The sequence below is a fragment of the Hibiscus syriacus genome, unplaced genomic scaffold, assembly GCF_006381635.1.
Source record: "Hibiscus syriacus cultivar Baekdansim isolate YM2019G1 unplaced genomic scaffold, ASM638163v2 tig00003840_pilon, whole genome shotgun sequence".
Classification (NCBI taxonomy): Eukaryota; Viridiplantae; Streptophyta; class Magnoliopsida; order Malvales; family Malvaceae; genus Hibiscus; species Hibiscus syriacus.
In genome coordinates this window covers 1-11,772 of record NW_024061984.1, presented here as the reverse complement: position 1 = coordinate 11,772, position 11,772 = coordinate 1, and the positions used below count along the sequence as shown (strand labels likewise).

The window sequence follows — 11,772 nt, the reverse complement described above, 5'->3', positions numbered from 1 at the left end:
TTTCGTAGAATTTTTTTTATTCAACGGTTAGGAGAAAGATAATTTTGAAAAAAATTGTTTTAAAGACATTTTAGTCTAAAGTCATGGGAAAAGATTAATACCTAAAGGATTTGGGGAATGACATTCCCGATAATAAGCCCCCAAAATGTCACCATTGAAAATAGCTTATTACCCCTTATTGGGAATCTTTGCAATCCAAACATGGGTATCACATCCTGGAAAAAACTTTTTCCCCCCGGTAATCTTCTTTTCCCCATCCAAACGCATCCTAAGAGTTTTATAGAAGGATATCAAGAAGGTATCCAGCATGTCATGGAGAAAAAGGAAGATTCTTCTAAACCACGGGAAGATAGCAATACCAAGAAAAATTCAACTTGATGGTTGTTACGTGCATAAATGGAGATGCATGTGAGTGCTTCTCCAGCATACCTATTGCAGATACAAGTTTAGAGCTTTGGTGGAGCTGTGTTGGCATGAAATCACAAGCATGATCCATATCCTGAGAATTCTCCATTCATAGTGGTGAAGCTTTTTCCTTCTTGACGTTTCATGTTTGTTAGTTTTTGTTTTTAGTTTAGTATTCAACATCCTTATGCTTGGAGAAATGTAAAAGAACCATGATGCCTTATGTCTTTGGTAAGTGCAACCGAAAGAAATACTTAGATATATGCTGCCAGTTGCTTAATGGAGTCAGTTCGCATACAGTACTTGATCTTGGCTTTTCCATAAGGTCAATCCTGAATGAGCTGCTCGTACACCAAAGAAATCAGAAATGAGCTTGTATATGAAAGAAAAGTATTGTTCTAGTCTTATTGCAAACAATATTATTTGAAGTCTATTTGGATGCCGCTTTTGCTATTTTTCTTTTCATTTTATTTTTTGACTTTGGATTTTAGCATTTATTTGAAATAGCTAAAGCATTAAACAAATGAAGCCTAAGAAAATGCAGAATTAGGCATGTATCCCTCAGAAAAAAGTTTGTATTTTACTATAATGAAAAGCATAGTAAAAACCTTCTGTCTTTTTGTTGGAATGCAAGTGGGACATTGTTTCTTCATATGGATTGATAGCAGGGTACTACGGGTTTTCCTTCTCTGAAGTGAGGATCTTTTCTGGCCTCCCGAGGATTCTTAGGAATCTATTGGGTGAAATATTCAACCTACAATCAATTTATGATTTGAACAGATACTGCTGGATTCTGCTTTTAGCTTTTTGGGAAAGTCTTGTAGAAAACAAATTTTGTCAAATTTGCAATAGCAAATGTTTGAAGGACATTGCATATTGTAGAGATTGGAGAGGTTGAAAATGACTTGCACAATACAAATGGTTGAATGGAAGTGGGGGCTCCAGAATTAGAGTTTGGTGCAGTGTTGAAATTCCAGTTAAGCTTGCACTAACAATAGGATGTAACATTATTGTAAGATACCATTTTTTCTTAATACTTTGCGCAAGAAATCTGGTACTCTGTCAACTTTCAAGTGATACTGTTAGTGGGGCTATTGTACACCGGTCATCACTTACTGAAATGTTTTGCTTTGAGACCTGGGCACATTTTTTTTTCTTTCAAGTCTTCAGCTGAAAACTTTTATGAGATTCTTCTAGAAAGTTGTCTGTTTCCTCGGCGACTTAGGGATGACACTTTTTGGCTTCAAGATTAATTTTTCTTGCAGAGCTTGCAGATCATGGACATTCTAGTGCTAGACAAACCTTTGTTTTAAAGGTATGCTTTTGATGGTTCTAATAACTTTTAAGGTGTGTAATTTCCTACCTAGATTTATTTTTCCTTTGAAGTTAGATTTTCTAGGTTACAATTATTACAATATCTAGTCATCTCTTGATATATTGGTGCAGGTCAATGTTGCTTTCAATACTATTGATTTGATTTTATTCCTCAGGCTTTAAGTATGGATAAATTAACCTGTTTTTCTGTTGCAGATGTTCGGAGAGTTGAAGATGAGGTTGACTTAGCTCCAAAAGCAAAAGGTACGATAAGAGGAAAAGCCAAGTGGGATACAGAAATATTCTCATGTTCTTACTATATTTATGTAGTACTTATGCATGATGGAATTATTCTTCCTGGACAAACCCATCATACAGCAGGAGACCCTTCAATCTCTTGATTAGCCAACACCCTGAGGCCATTGATAAGAAATACCTGGTGACCTCCCACTTGCAGAGCCACTAAAACGTTGGAGGCCATTTCCAGTGGAGATCAATGGGTAACTCTCTTGTCCAAATCCTTATGGGCCCTGATGATTAGTAGACACTTCATCTGATTAGTCACTCTCTTGTCACCAAGTCCTTCTGCCTGTATTAGCATCCCTTGGTTAACCTGGAATGTCTTTCAAACATGTGCATTCTAGCTAGAATCCTGTAGCCATTATTCCATACACATTGATGTGTGGTCCAAGCTTCCTTTAAGCACTTCGGACATGAAAACTTCTGTTTAACTAATCTAAGCCATTCATTCAAGGGTTGCTTATCGATTTTTATCACTGGACAGCTCCCATATCAAACTCAGTTGACAATTAGTGAGTTTACTTAACTGTTGGGGCTTAATGGTTTAATCATAACTTAGAAATATACTTTTCTGTCAGCTTCCTCTGAGCTGTCTGTATGATTGCTTGATTAAGAACATCCATCAGATGTTTTGATTTACTGGTTAAGTATGAGTTGCCTGATTAAGAACATCCATTAGATGTTTTGATTTAATGGTTAAGTATGAGTTGCCTAATGCATAGGTGCTAGGCCTTTTGATGTTACCGATTAACTAAAATTCTGTACATAAGAACCTTATATTTTATACAGCTGGTGGATTCAGGTTCTTGAAAATGAACCGTGACTGTAAATTTAGTGTTGAAAAATGGTAGAAGAGAACTTAGTAGCCTGGTTGCATGGAGTTCAAGGTCAATAAAGTGCATTCCCAGTCATACATGGTATTTGATTGCATGCTACTGGCAACAGTTATGAGAACGTAGCTTATTTTGGTGTTCTTTTTCTAGAGAAATTACACATTCCGATTAGCAGTTTCTTAATATATCCGTCATTTCATTATATGTATGGTAGTTGAAAGATTTCAAATACTTAAAATAGCAGGAACAATCTACCTTATCAATATCATGCATGCTGAGGCTGCTAGTTTCAAACCTTTTCCCCCCTATTTTCCATAGTGCACTGTTTCATAAAATTCGTTTGCTAGTTTTCAATATATGCTGAGCTTGGCACAATGGCAACATTGATCCTTGAACTGCCAGTTGTTCCTCCTTGTTTTAAGTTCCGATAACGGTTATGATCCGGTGATTGGCTGGCCCGCCAATTTGTGTAATTGTATAATGTTTATAGTATTTCCTAATGTCATAATTGTATACAAGAATCTTTTTGGCAGGTTTATGGCGTATTATACTGAATAGTTTCTGATTTGTGAAGTTGAAAACGTTCTTCCCTAAGGGAAACTACAATGTTCGATGTGGTTGCCGTTGCTGGATGTGGGGAGGCAACATCGAACATTCATAGTTGGGTCTAGAGCTTGAAGGAGACGAGTGAGTAAAATGGCGTCTCCTATTACGTTCTATGCATAAAAAATTATATAAGACCTTGTTAAAAAGAGAAGAAGAATATGAATTGTATTTGTAAAGCTTTTCAGATTCTGATATCTGCAACTTACATGATTAGATTATAATATTTCTGCCATTAAAGTCAAAAGAGATATATAGATGGGGGAGTGTGAGCCATCCATTGAAGAACTGAACCTCCCCACCCACCACCATCCCCGTACCCCTACATTATGATGATGATTAATAATCACTCTCTCCCCATTGAACAACTGAATTCCAACAGTCCCCTATATAAATTCCAAAACCACTTAGTTTTCCCCATTTGGCAATTTCCTTGCATCACATACCCATGGCCCCCTCTTCCTGCCTACCTAAATGCATTGATTTTTATCCTCTACTTTTACAAAAAATAAAATTTCTTTTGTTTTCTCCTTTTCTATTACTACTTCAGGTAATAATAATAATAATAATAATAATAATAATTTTGACATTTCCAAGTGGGGGAGGGGTCAACTAAAATAAAATCTTGGATGCCACGTCATCAGATCTTATCCTTGATGATTTCTCATCTGGAAATTCATATCCTGTTACGATCACAGCACCAAATTAAATATATTGTATATAGGAAATTGCATTGTTAATTTACTATTTTTTTTCTCTTCAGAATTTCTATAGAATATGTGCCTAACTATTATAAGCAGGCTAGAATAATCCAAAATCTCTTGGATTCTATCAAATCTTTATAGGAACGAAAAAAGTGAGATTTTCACCAATTTGAAAATATATAATTACATATACAAATATGTGTGTGAGATTAAATTTGTGGAATTGAACTTTTTAAAAATCAAATGGATGATGGAACACGCTTTGACCAATCATCTACTTGGGCATCATCTTAATTATTGAAATTCACCATCAAGTTGAACACGGAAAACAATAACTGTTTTGACTTGAAATTTAATGGCTTTTTTGTCCAATAAGAATAACGGGTCTTTTATTTAACCATTAAGATATCTCGATTTATATTTGGAGATTTACGATATTTTTTATGGTGTTATTATAACTTGTTACGTTGAGGTGATGAGTTCTAATAAAATATAATTTTTTATTAAAATATATCCTATCAAAATAAAAAGTTAATAAAAAAATATGTTTTATTAGAACTCATCAACTCGACGTGATAAATTTCATGTCACTATAAAAAATACAATATATCCAAAAATAAATTTTTACTTACCCTATTAAGCTAAATAAAAAACTCACAAGGCCAATTTTGCCGAATTTAACTAACAATCTGAACTCTGTTCACTTGGAATTAAATTCTACAGCTCACTTATTCCATTTCTTGCTTTACAAACTAAAATTTTATAAGCCATACCCACTCCTCTGTTACATGGCTTTAATCCAAATAAAAGATGCTTGTTCTCTATGTCTTAAATTTATTTCTAGTAGATTATATGCAACTCTCTCTTTTTTTCAGAGGTTATTGGTCATACTTTAATAAATGCAATTAGGCCACGTGCCAAATGGCAAACTCAAGTTGCGAATTAAACATGAATCGCAAACAAACAACAACAGCCAGAATCCCAATACTTTGTATTTTAAGTTTACCATTAGATTAGGATGATGATAATGATGAAACATCAGGATGCATGCGGCTTACCATGTAGTTTGACTGAGAGTTATAAAACTGATGGGAGGGTGGACCCTGCTGGCTGGACACCGACACCGACGAGCTATTTTCCGGCGTTAATGGCTCCGACTCATCGAGCTGGCACTCTAGGTTTACCCCAAACAACCGCACCAGCCTCCTTGGGTTCCCGGCTGCTGCACCACCTACGTTTTCAACAATGCTTCCTGAAAATATGCAAAGAAAGGGCTATTCACAATGCTAAATTTCGCATATTCTACCCTACATATGTGTGTGTATGTACCTGCAAGAAGGCAGCCTGGTGGGTATGGGCATGGCAGATTAGCAGCATGGCCTTGAATGTGGCCAAGATAAGGATGTCCTTGATACAATCCCCTACTGCTACACCACCCTTCATCGCCACAGTCTCCAGAGGCAGTCACGGTGTTTCCGCCATCAGCTGGAGCCGAGGCTGCACCGCGCCTCCTGCAACCTATAAAAAACCTATCACCATCCGAACGGTGTCGTTGGAATAAAATAACGTCACCGGCATCAAGCTGCTTCTCTTTGACGTATCGGCTCCACCCTTTGGTCAACACGTAGCTTTGGCTGCCGTTCCAATACGAGTAACGGAAACGCCAACAGTTTCCCAACTCGTCCTCGAAACTCAGCTGCAACCCTTTGTCGCTGGAGTCACCGCCGAGGGGGAAGTACTTCTCCGCATGCTGTTTGGGTATAACGAGCCTGTTGAGCTTGCCAACGTCGCTCGGAGTCAAGGGCTTCTCGAACATGGGTTCCGTTTGATGGCCTTGGTCCTCCAGTACTCCCTCTTCTTCATGCTGGTTAAAGTTGAAGGAGCAGTGAGCGTGGTTCGAAGAGAAGAACATGGATTGTTTCAAGAGTTTTTAGCCAAAGATTTGTGAGGTGTGAGAACCAGAAGTATAAGGGGAGGGCTTTTCAAGAGAGGGGGCGTAGGGCCTAATGAAAAGACATATTTTCCTCTTGTTTGAGAGGGAAGACGATGGAGGAGTGGGCAGAAAGAGGATTAATGAGTATGGGGTTTGATGTGGAACCTATTTAATGCAGACAATCAGAGAATATAACAAACAAACACCACTTTTTTTAAATAAAAAAAAGGAAAAAGAGAAAAGTTGGGGTAAGGGGGAATTGTAACTTTACAAGTACGAGAGTACATTTTAAGGTTTTTGCGTGGGGCTTTTTACAAAAGATGGGTATGTTTTCAATATAAGAAAGACAAAAGTGAGTGAATCTGAATCCATTTAGTGAAGTAAGTAGTAAAAGAGTATGATGTTTATCTTAGGAGTTTCGAATTCAAACATTTATGTAGGAATAATATGTTATCAATAATTAAAAAAAGATTTTGAACAAATATTATATAATCCGAATGGTAAACACTGTTGGGAGTGGAGCAGTTACAGTTTGAGCTTCCTTGTTACCTGCAACAAAACATTTACAATCCCATGACAGGGACATTATATATTACTGATAATTATTGCTGCATTGGACACAACATGTAATGGTATGGGGAAGAAATCTTGAGAAAATAAAACAGAGTGAAAACTACTAATAACAAATTATGTGGCTCATGTTGTTGTTACATCGGCAAGCAAATCAGAAGGGTAGAGCCATTAATGCTGATGCAATATGGAGGGCATCCTACGGCAGCAGGTGGATGAGCAGCTCTTTTACCCTGACCCTGCAAAAAAGAAAAGGGGATTTTGCATCATTTCAAACAGTGAAAAATCTCATACTTCATTGTAAAGTGGACAGATATGACCATGCTTGTTAAGTTTGTATTCAGTAGGGGGGGGGAAATATATAGTAAAAGCCAGTGAAAGCAAGTTTTGTTTTTGTTTTAAAAATACTAAAGTACCGGTAAGGATTAAGGAGAATCTGTGTGTGTCGTGTTTTCATGCCTTTCCTCCCATCATGGGTTCCTTTTTTCTCACTCAAATTTCCAGGTAGATTCGGACACCTTTTTCCCCGCCCCTGGACTGCTTCTTTTAACTTAAATACATGTTCTTTTTGCACTGCTATGTTTCGGATGAGTATTCAATCCGCTCTGATAAAATAAATTGAGTTTTATTTTATAATTTAAATTTTATTTCTAAAGATTTTAAGTTGAATTTATAAAATTTGAATTGGGTTTTTCGAGTTTCTGTTTAAATTTATTTGTAAATATTTATAATATTATAGTACTAATTGATTTCAATTTAAACGATTTTCTATAATCATATATAATATATTTTTTCTATATCTTTTTCATATACAATATTATCTTTTAGAGTTGAGAGAACTCAAACTTGAAAATCTATTTGTTAATCATTAGAAATTTTAAATTATTCAATCTATTCAAATCATATTTTATAACTTAAATTTTAATTAATTTTTTTGAATCAGGATAAATTTATGAAATTACAATTCGAATAATTTTTTTTTTGAAAATTTCCGGTAGAATTGAGTTTTACTTGACCCTATGCTATGCTCATTCTAATACTATATGTATAGTTTATCTAATACGTCCAAACATATCTTTATAATGTCAGCCCAAGAAAAGTTTTTGTCTCAATTTTATATGTAGTTTTGTAATTCAAAGCCCCCAGAATCTGTACAAACAACTTGGTTTGGCCAACAGGATATTCCTTCATTTATAAACAAACTTAAACTAGGTTTTTGAACGGTAGTGGATCCACCCTTAATTTAGATTAAGCACATGTAAATTTAAAATTTAAATTTTCTTCGATTAATTACTTATTTTATTAATTCTATTTATCTTAAAATTTAATTTTATGTTTATCTTATTAAAAAAAATTATATTATTAATAAATATAGATCTATTTAAAAAAATATGTATAAATTCGCTGCTATTTAAAAAATAAAAAGGAATCTGCCTTGTAATTCATTAACTCTCACATGCCATGGAACCAAGACTTTTGGACAAAAGTAGAGGATCAATCAATATTTGTAATAAAAATAATTGCAAATGTGTGTGTGTGTGTATATATAGGAGTTTCCTCGATCTCTAAGCAAAAACCTGCATTTGCAAGACCTATCTATTGAGGTCTTCCTCACTAGAATCCAAAACTCTCTTTCTGGCATTAATTATTGGTTTTGAGTTTTTTATTTTATTGTTATCAATTCAATTCACACTTTGCTTCTCTTTATAGAAATGGAATTTTTAGGTGATTGAAACAACTTTTTTTTTTTGAAAATGTTATAATTGATTTCAATATTTTAAAAAAGGTTTAATACCTAAATAAGTGCCTAAACTATACCCTTTTTACCCAAATTGGTGCCTATAGTATTTTTGTCTCATTCAAGTGTCTAACGTTACAAACGTGACCACTTTAGGCGTCCGGGACGTAACGATCATTAGTTTTATCCGTCAAGTGACACGTGGCACAATCTTATAATTTTAAAATTTAATTTTAAAAGTGTTATTTTATTTATAGAAAAAAACCCTAATTTCTTTTCAATTAAAAAAAGCCTGAAAATCCCAAATCCTAACACTAACCCGTCATCGACGTAGTCCTTGCCATAATCCTAGTTATATATAGTCGTAGTTGTTGCTGATTGGTCGTGGAATCGCGTGGGATCACAATTTTCATCCTAGGGTTCATGAGGTATAAACGTCGATTTGTCGTTGATCGATCACGATTTCGTAAGAGTTTTGGTCGCCGGGGGGAGGTGAGGTCGGGTGGAGCTTCGTCGACGGTAAAGAGTGGCGGTCAGCATGGGTTTAAGGGTTGAAATGAAGGTTTTCAAAGTTTTGGGGTTATTTCAAAATTTATGTGTTTTCTTAAAATATATATATATATATATATATATATATATATATATTAATTCTATATAAAATCTTTAAAACTATCATATTGTGAAACGTGTCATTTAATGAAGAAATTTAACGTCGTTGACGACCCGGACACCTAAAGTGGTAATATTTGTAACGTTAAGTACCTAGATGGGTTAAAACATATTGTAGGCACCTATTTGGGAAAAGGAGTATAGTGTGAACACTTATTTGGGTATTAAGCCTTTAAAAAAATAAAGACTAATCCACGTCTGCTATTATTTTTATGACTAAAATATGCAAACGGTCCTCTGAATATGAGATGTTGTTTTGTTGAATCACGCGACTATTAAAAGTTACAAAATAGTTCTCTGACTATACATTGTTTTATTAAGTCTCCAGACTATTAAAAGTGACAAAATGAGCTAACTTCGACTATAAGACATTGTCTTATTAAGTCTCCAGACTATTAAAAGTGACAAAATGAGCTAACTTTCTAATATTTAGCATCCATTGAGATTAAAGAAGATAAGAATCATTATCTTCATCTCGAGAGTTCTATGAAATGCTTTCATTCTTCAAGTTTCATAGTAAGAAGTTTGAAAGAATGGTTTAATAATGGTTTACACTTATATGAGGTTTTATGACATTTTCTAGTTCATCTTTGTGTTCTAAATCAATATTTTCATTCATCCTTAATGGTGGGTTGATTGAAAAATTGTTTTCACGGTTGTATGATAGCTAATAAGAAAAGAGAGAGAGCCCTTCGAAGCTAAAGAAATGATCATTGTTGTACAAGATTAAAACATGATGCTTTTAAAGGTTAGAGATTGAGCTAGTACATATTAAACTTCGAAATGTTTCTTAGATTTTATAAATGTGATGTCTCGTATGTTGGAAATATAAAAAAAATCGATGGCGACTCTAAACATATTTTTTTTACTTAGATCGAGATTGAATTAGGACTTAGAATCGTTCCGACAATAAGTGACAACTCTCACCAAGAGTTGTCGACCTATTTTAAATAGAGAAAATAACCTCAGTAACCGAAAATGCCTTATAATATATGATTTTAACCAACTTTTTTTGGATTTGCCAAAATGACCAATAAAATCGCAACGCGATCTCGAATTTGCAACGTGAACTCCAATTTCGCAACTCAGTTTCCAAAATCGTAGCGTGAATAGTAAAAATTGCAATGTGAATAGTAAAATTGCAACGTGAATAGTAAAATCACAATGTTAATAGTAAAATCGCAACGCGAATTGAAAAATCGCAACACGAATTTAGAAAATCGCAAAATCGCGTTGCGAATTTCAAATGGTAACTCTATGCTTCTAGATTGGGATTTTAAGTAGAAATAAAATTTATCTACATGTGTACAAGAATCAGTTTTTTCTTAATATAATTCAAAATTTAATTTTTTAAATGTACTTCATTAGTTTGAGTTAAGGATTCTTTCAAATTTCAAACTTTAATTAATTGAATTTAGAATAATTTGTAATGAAGATTGATAAATGAAATAGATTTGTTGTTCATTTACATATAAATTTTTTTCACGTTTACGAATATTTTTTATAAAAATTATTTATGTACTTTTCCAACAAATTATTATAGATGGATGATAAGAGATAATTTACATATAGATTCGTTGCGCTTTTACTATTCACGTTGCGATTTTACTATTCATGTTACGAAATTGGAGTTCGCATTGTAAATTTGACTTCCGCGTTGCGAATTTGACTTATGTGTTGCGAATTTGACTATCGCGTTGCAAATTTGACTTCTGTGTTGCGATTTACAAATTCGCGTTGCGAATTTGACTTTTGTGTTACGATTTACAGATTCGCGTTGCGAAATTGGAAATTGGGTTGCGAATTTGGAGTTCGCGTTACAAATTTGTTGGTCATTTTGGTAAATCTAAAAAAAATTAGTTAAAATCGTATATTATAAAATATTTTCGACCACTAATGTTATTTTCTCTTTTAAATAAGGCGAACAGGTAGTTCCCAAACCAACAACCACCTTGAACCACTACCCTTATTGCGCATCAACAAAAGCATAAGAAGATATTTTTTTCGACCATCACTTGATAGATACAATACAGTGTGATTAAAAGGCATATGGCATGGCCTGAACATTGTTGAAATATTTTTCAAACAATGGGGACCATATTTCAACTCACATATGTTGACACGGACCGTCATAAAGGGTGGAGCCCCATTAAAATATAGTTGAAATCAACACTAATCTTCCGAGCCGATAACTTGGACTAGCTAGGCGGTTTACATTGGCCGCACTCTTTCACTAAACTTTATTCATTCATTTTTTTTGAGTTAATTGCACCGAATGTCCCTAAACTATAACCTTTATTTTAAATTGATATTTAAACTTTTGAATATTGCAATTTATCCCCAAATTCTGGCTCTCGTTTTAAATTAGTCCTTAAAATTTTGAACATTCCAATTTCATCATCAAACTATGACAATGATTCTAAATTGGCACCTAAACTATTAAATATTCCTATTTCATCCTTGAATTCATCCAAATATGTTATTTGTTTCAACCATAGTTTAGCATAAATTTTATCTTTTTAAAACCTATAATTATATAATCTAGCCTAACTATTTTATTAACAAGGGTTGTGATTAGTATATATGTATAATTTGGGATGAAATTAGAATGTTCAAAAAGTTTGGGGACCTATTTAGAATGAAGGTCATAGTTTGGGGATAAAACTAAAATGTTCAAAAGTTTATGAACCAATTTAAAATAAA

General features: G+C 33.9%; 1 protein-coding gene across 2 annotated transcripts; it reads right to left on the bottom strand.

Annotated features, from left to right (window-relative positions):
* Nucleotides 1–5,157: 5,157 nt before the first annotated feature.
* On the bottom strand, nucleotides 5,158–6,357 carry LOC120184430 (B3 domain-containing protein At2g36080-like). Of its 2 annotated transcripts, XM_039188911.1 has the most exons (3): nucleotides 6,213–6,357; nucleotides 5,489–6,154; nucleotides 5,158–5,411 (listed from the first exon to the last, which is right to left on the bottom strand). In XM_039188911.1, the coding sequence occupies exons 2-3, from the start codon at nucleotides 6,069–6,071 to the stop codon at nucleotides 5,173–5,175; spliced, it is 822 nt and encodes a 273-aa protein (XP_039044842.1). In that variant the 5' UTR covers nucleotides 6,072–6,154; nucleotides 6,213–6,357; the 3' UTR covers nucleotides 5,158–5,172. The 2 variants fall into 2 exon arrangements, with proteins under 2 accessions (XP_039044842.1, XP_039044835.1); XM_039188904.1 differs by having other exon boundaries at nucleotides 5,489–6,357.
* Nucleotides 6,358–11,772: the final 5,415 nt, after the last annotated feature.

What these genes read in the sequence shown, in the direction of transcription:
- LOC120184430 (XM_039188904.1), bottom strand. Translation starts at nt 6,071, where the DNA reads ATGTTCTTCTCTTCGAACCACGCTCACTGCTCCTTCAACTTTAACCAG. An exon ending in ACCAGGCTGCCTTCTTGCAG is followed by an intron (nt 5,412 to 5,488) that starts GTACATACACAC and finishes GCATATTTTCAG; the next exon opens with GAAGCATTGTTGAAAACGTA.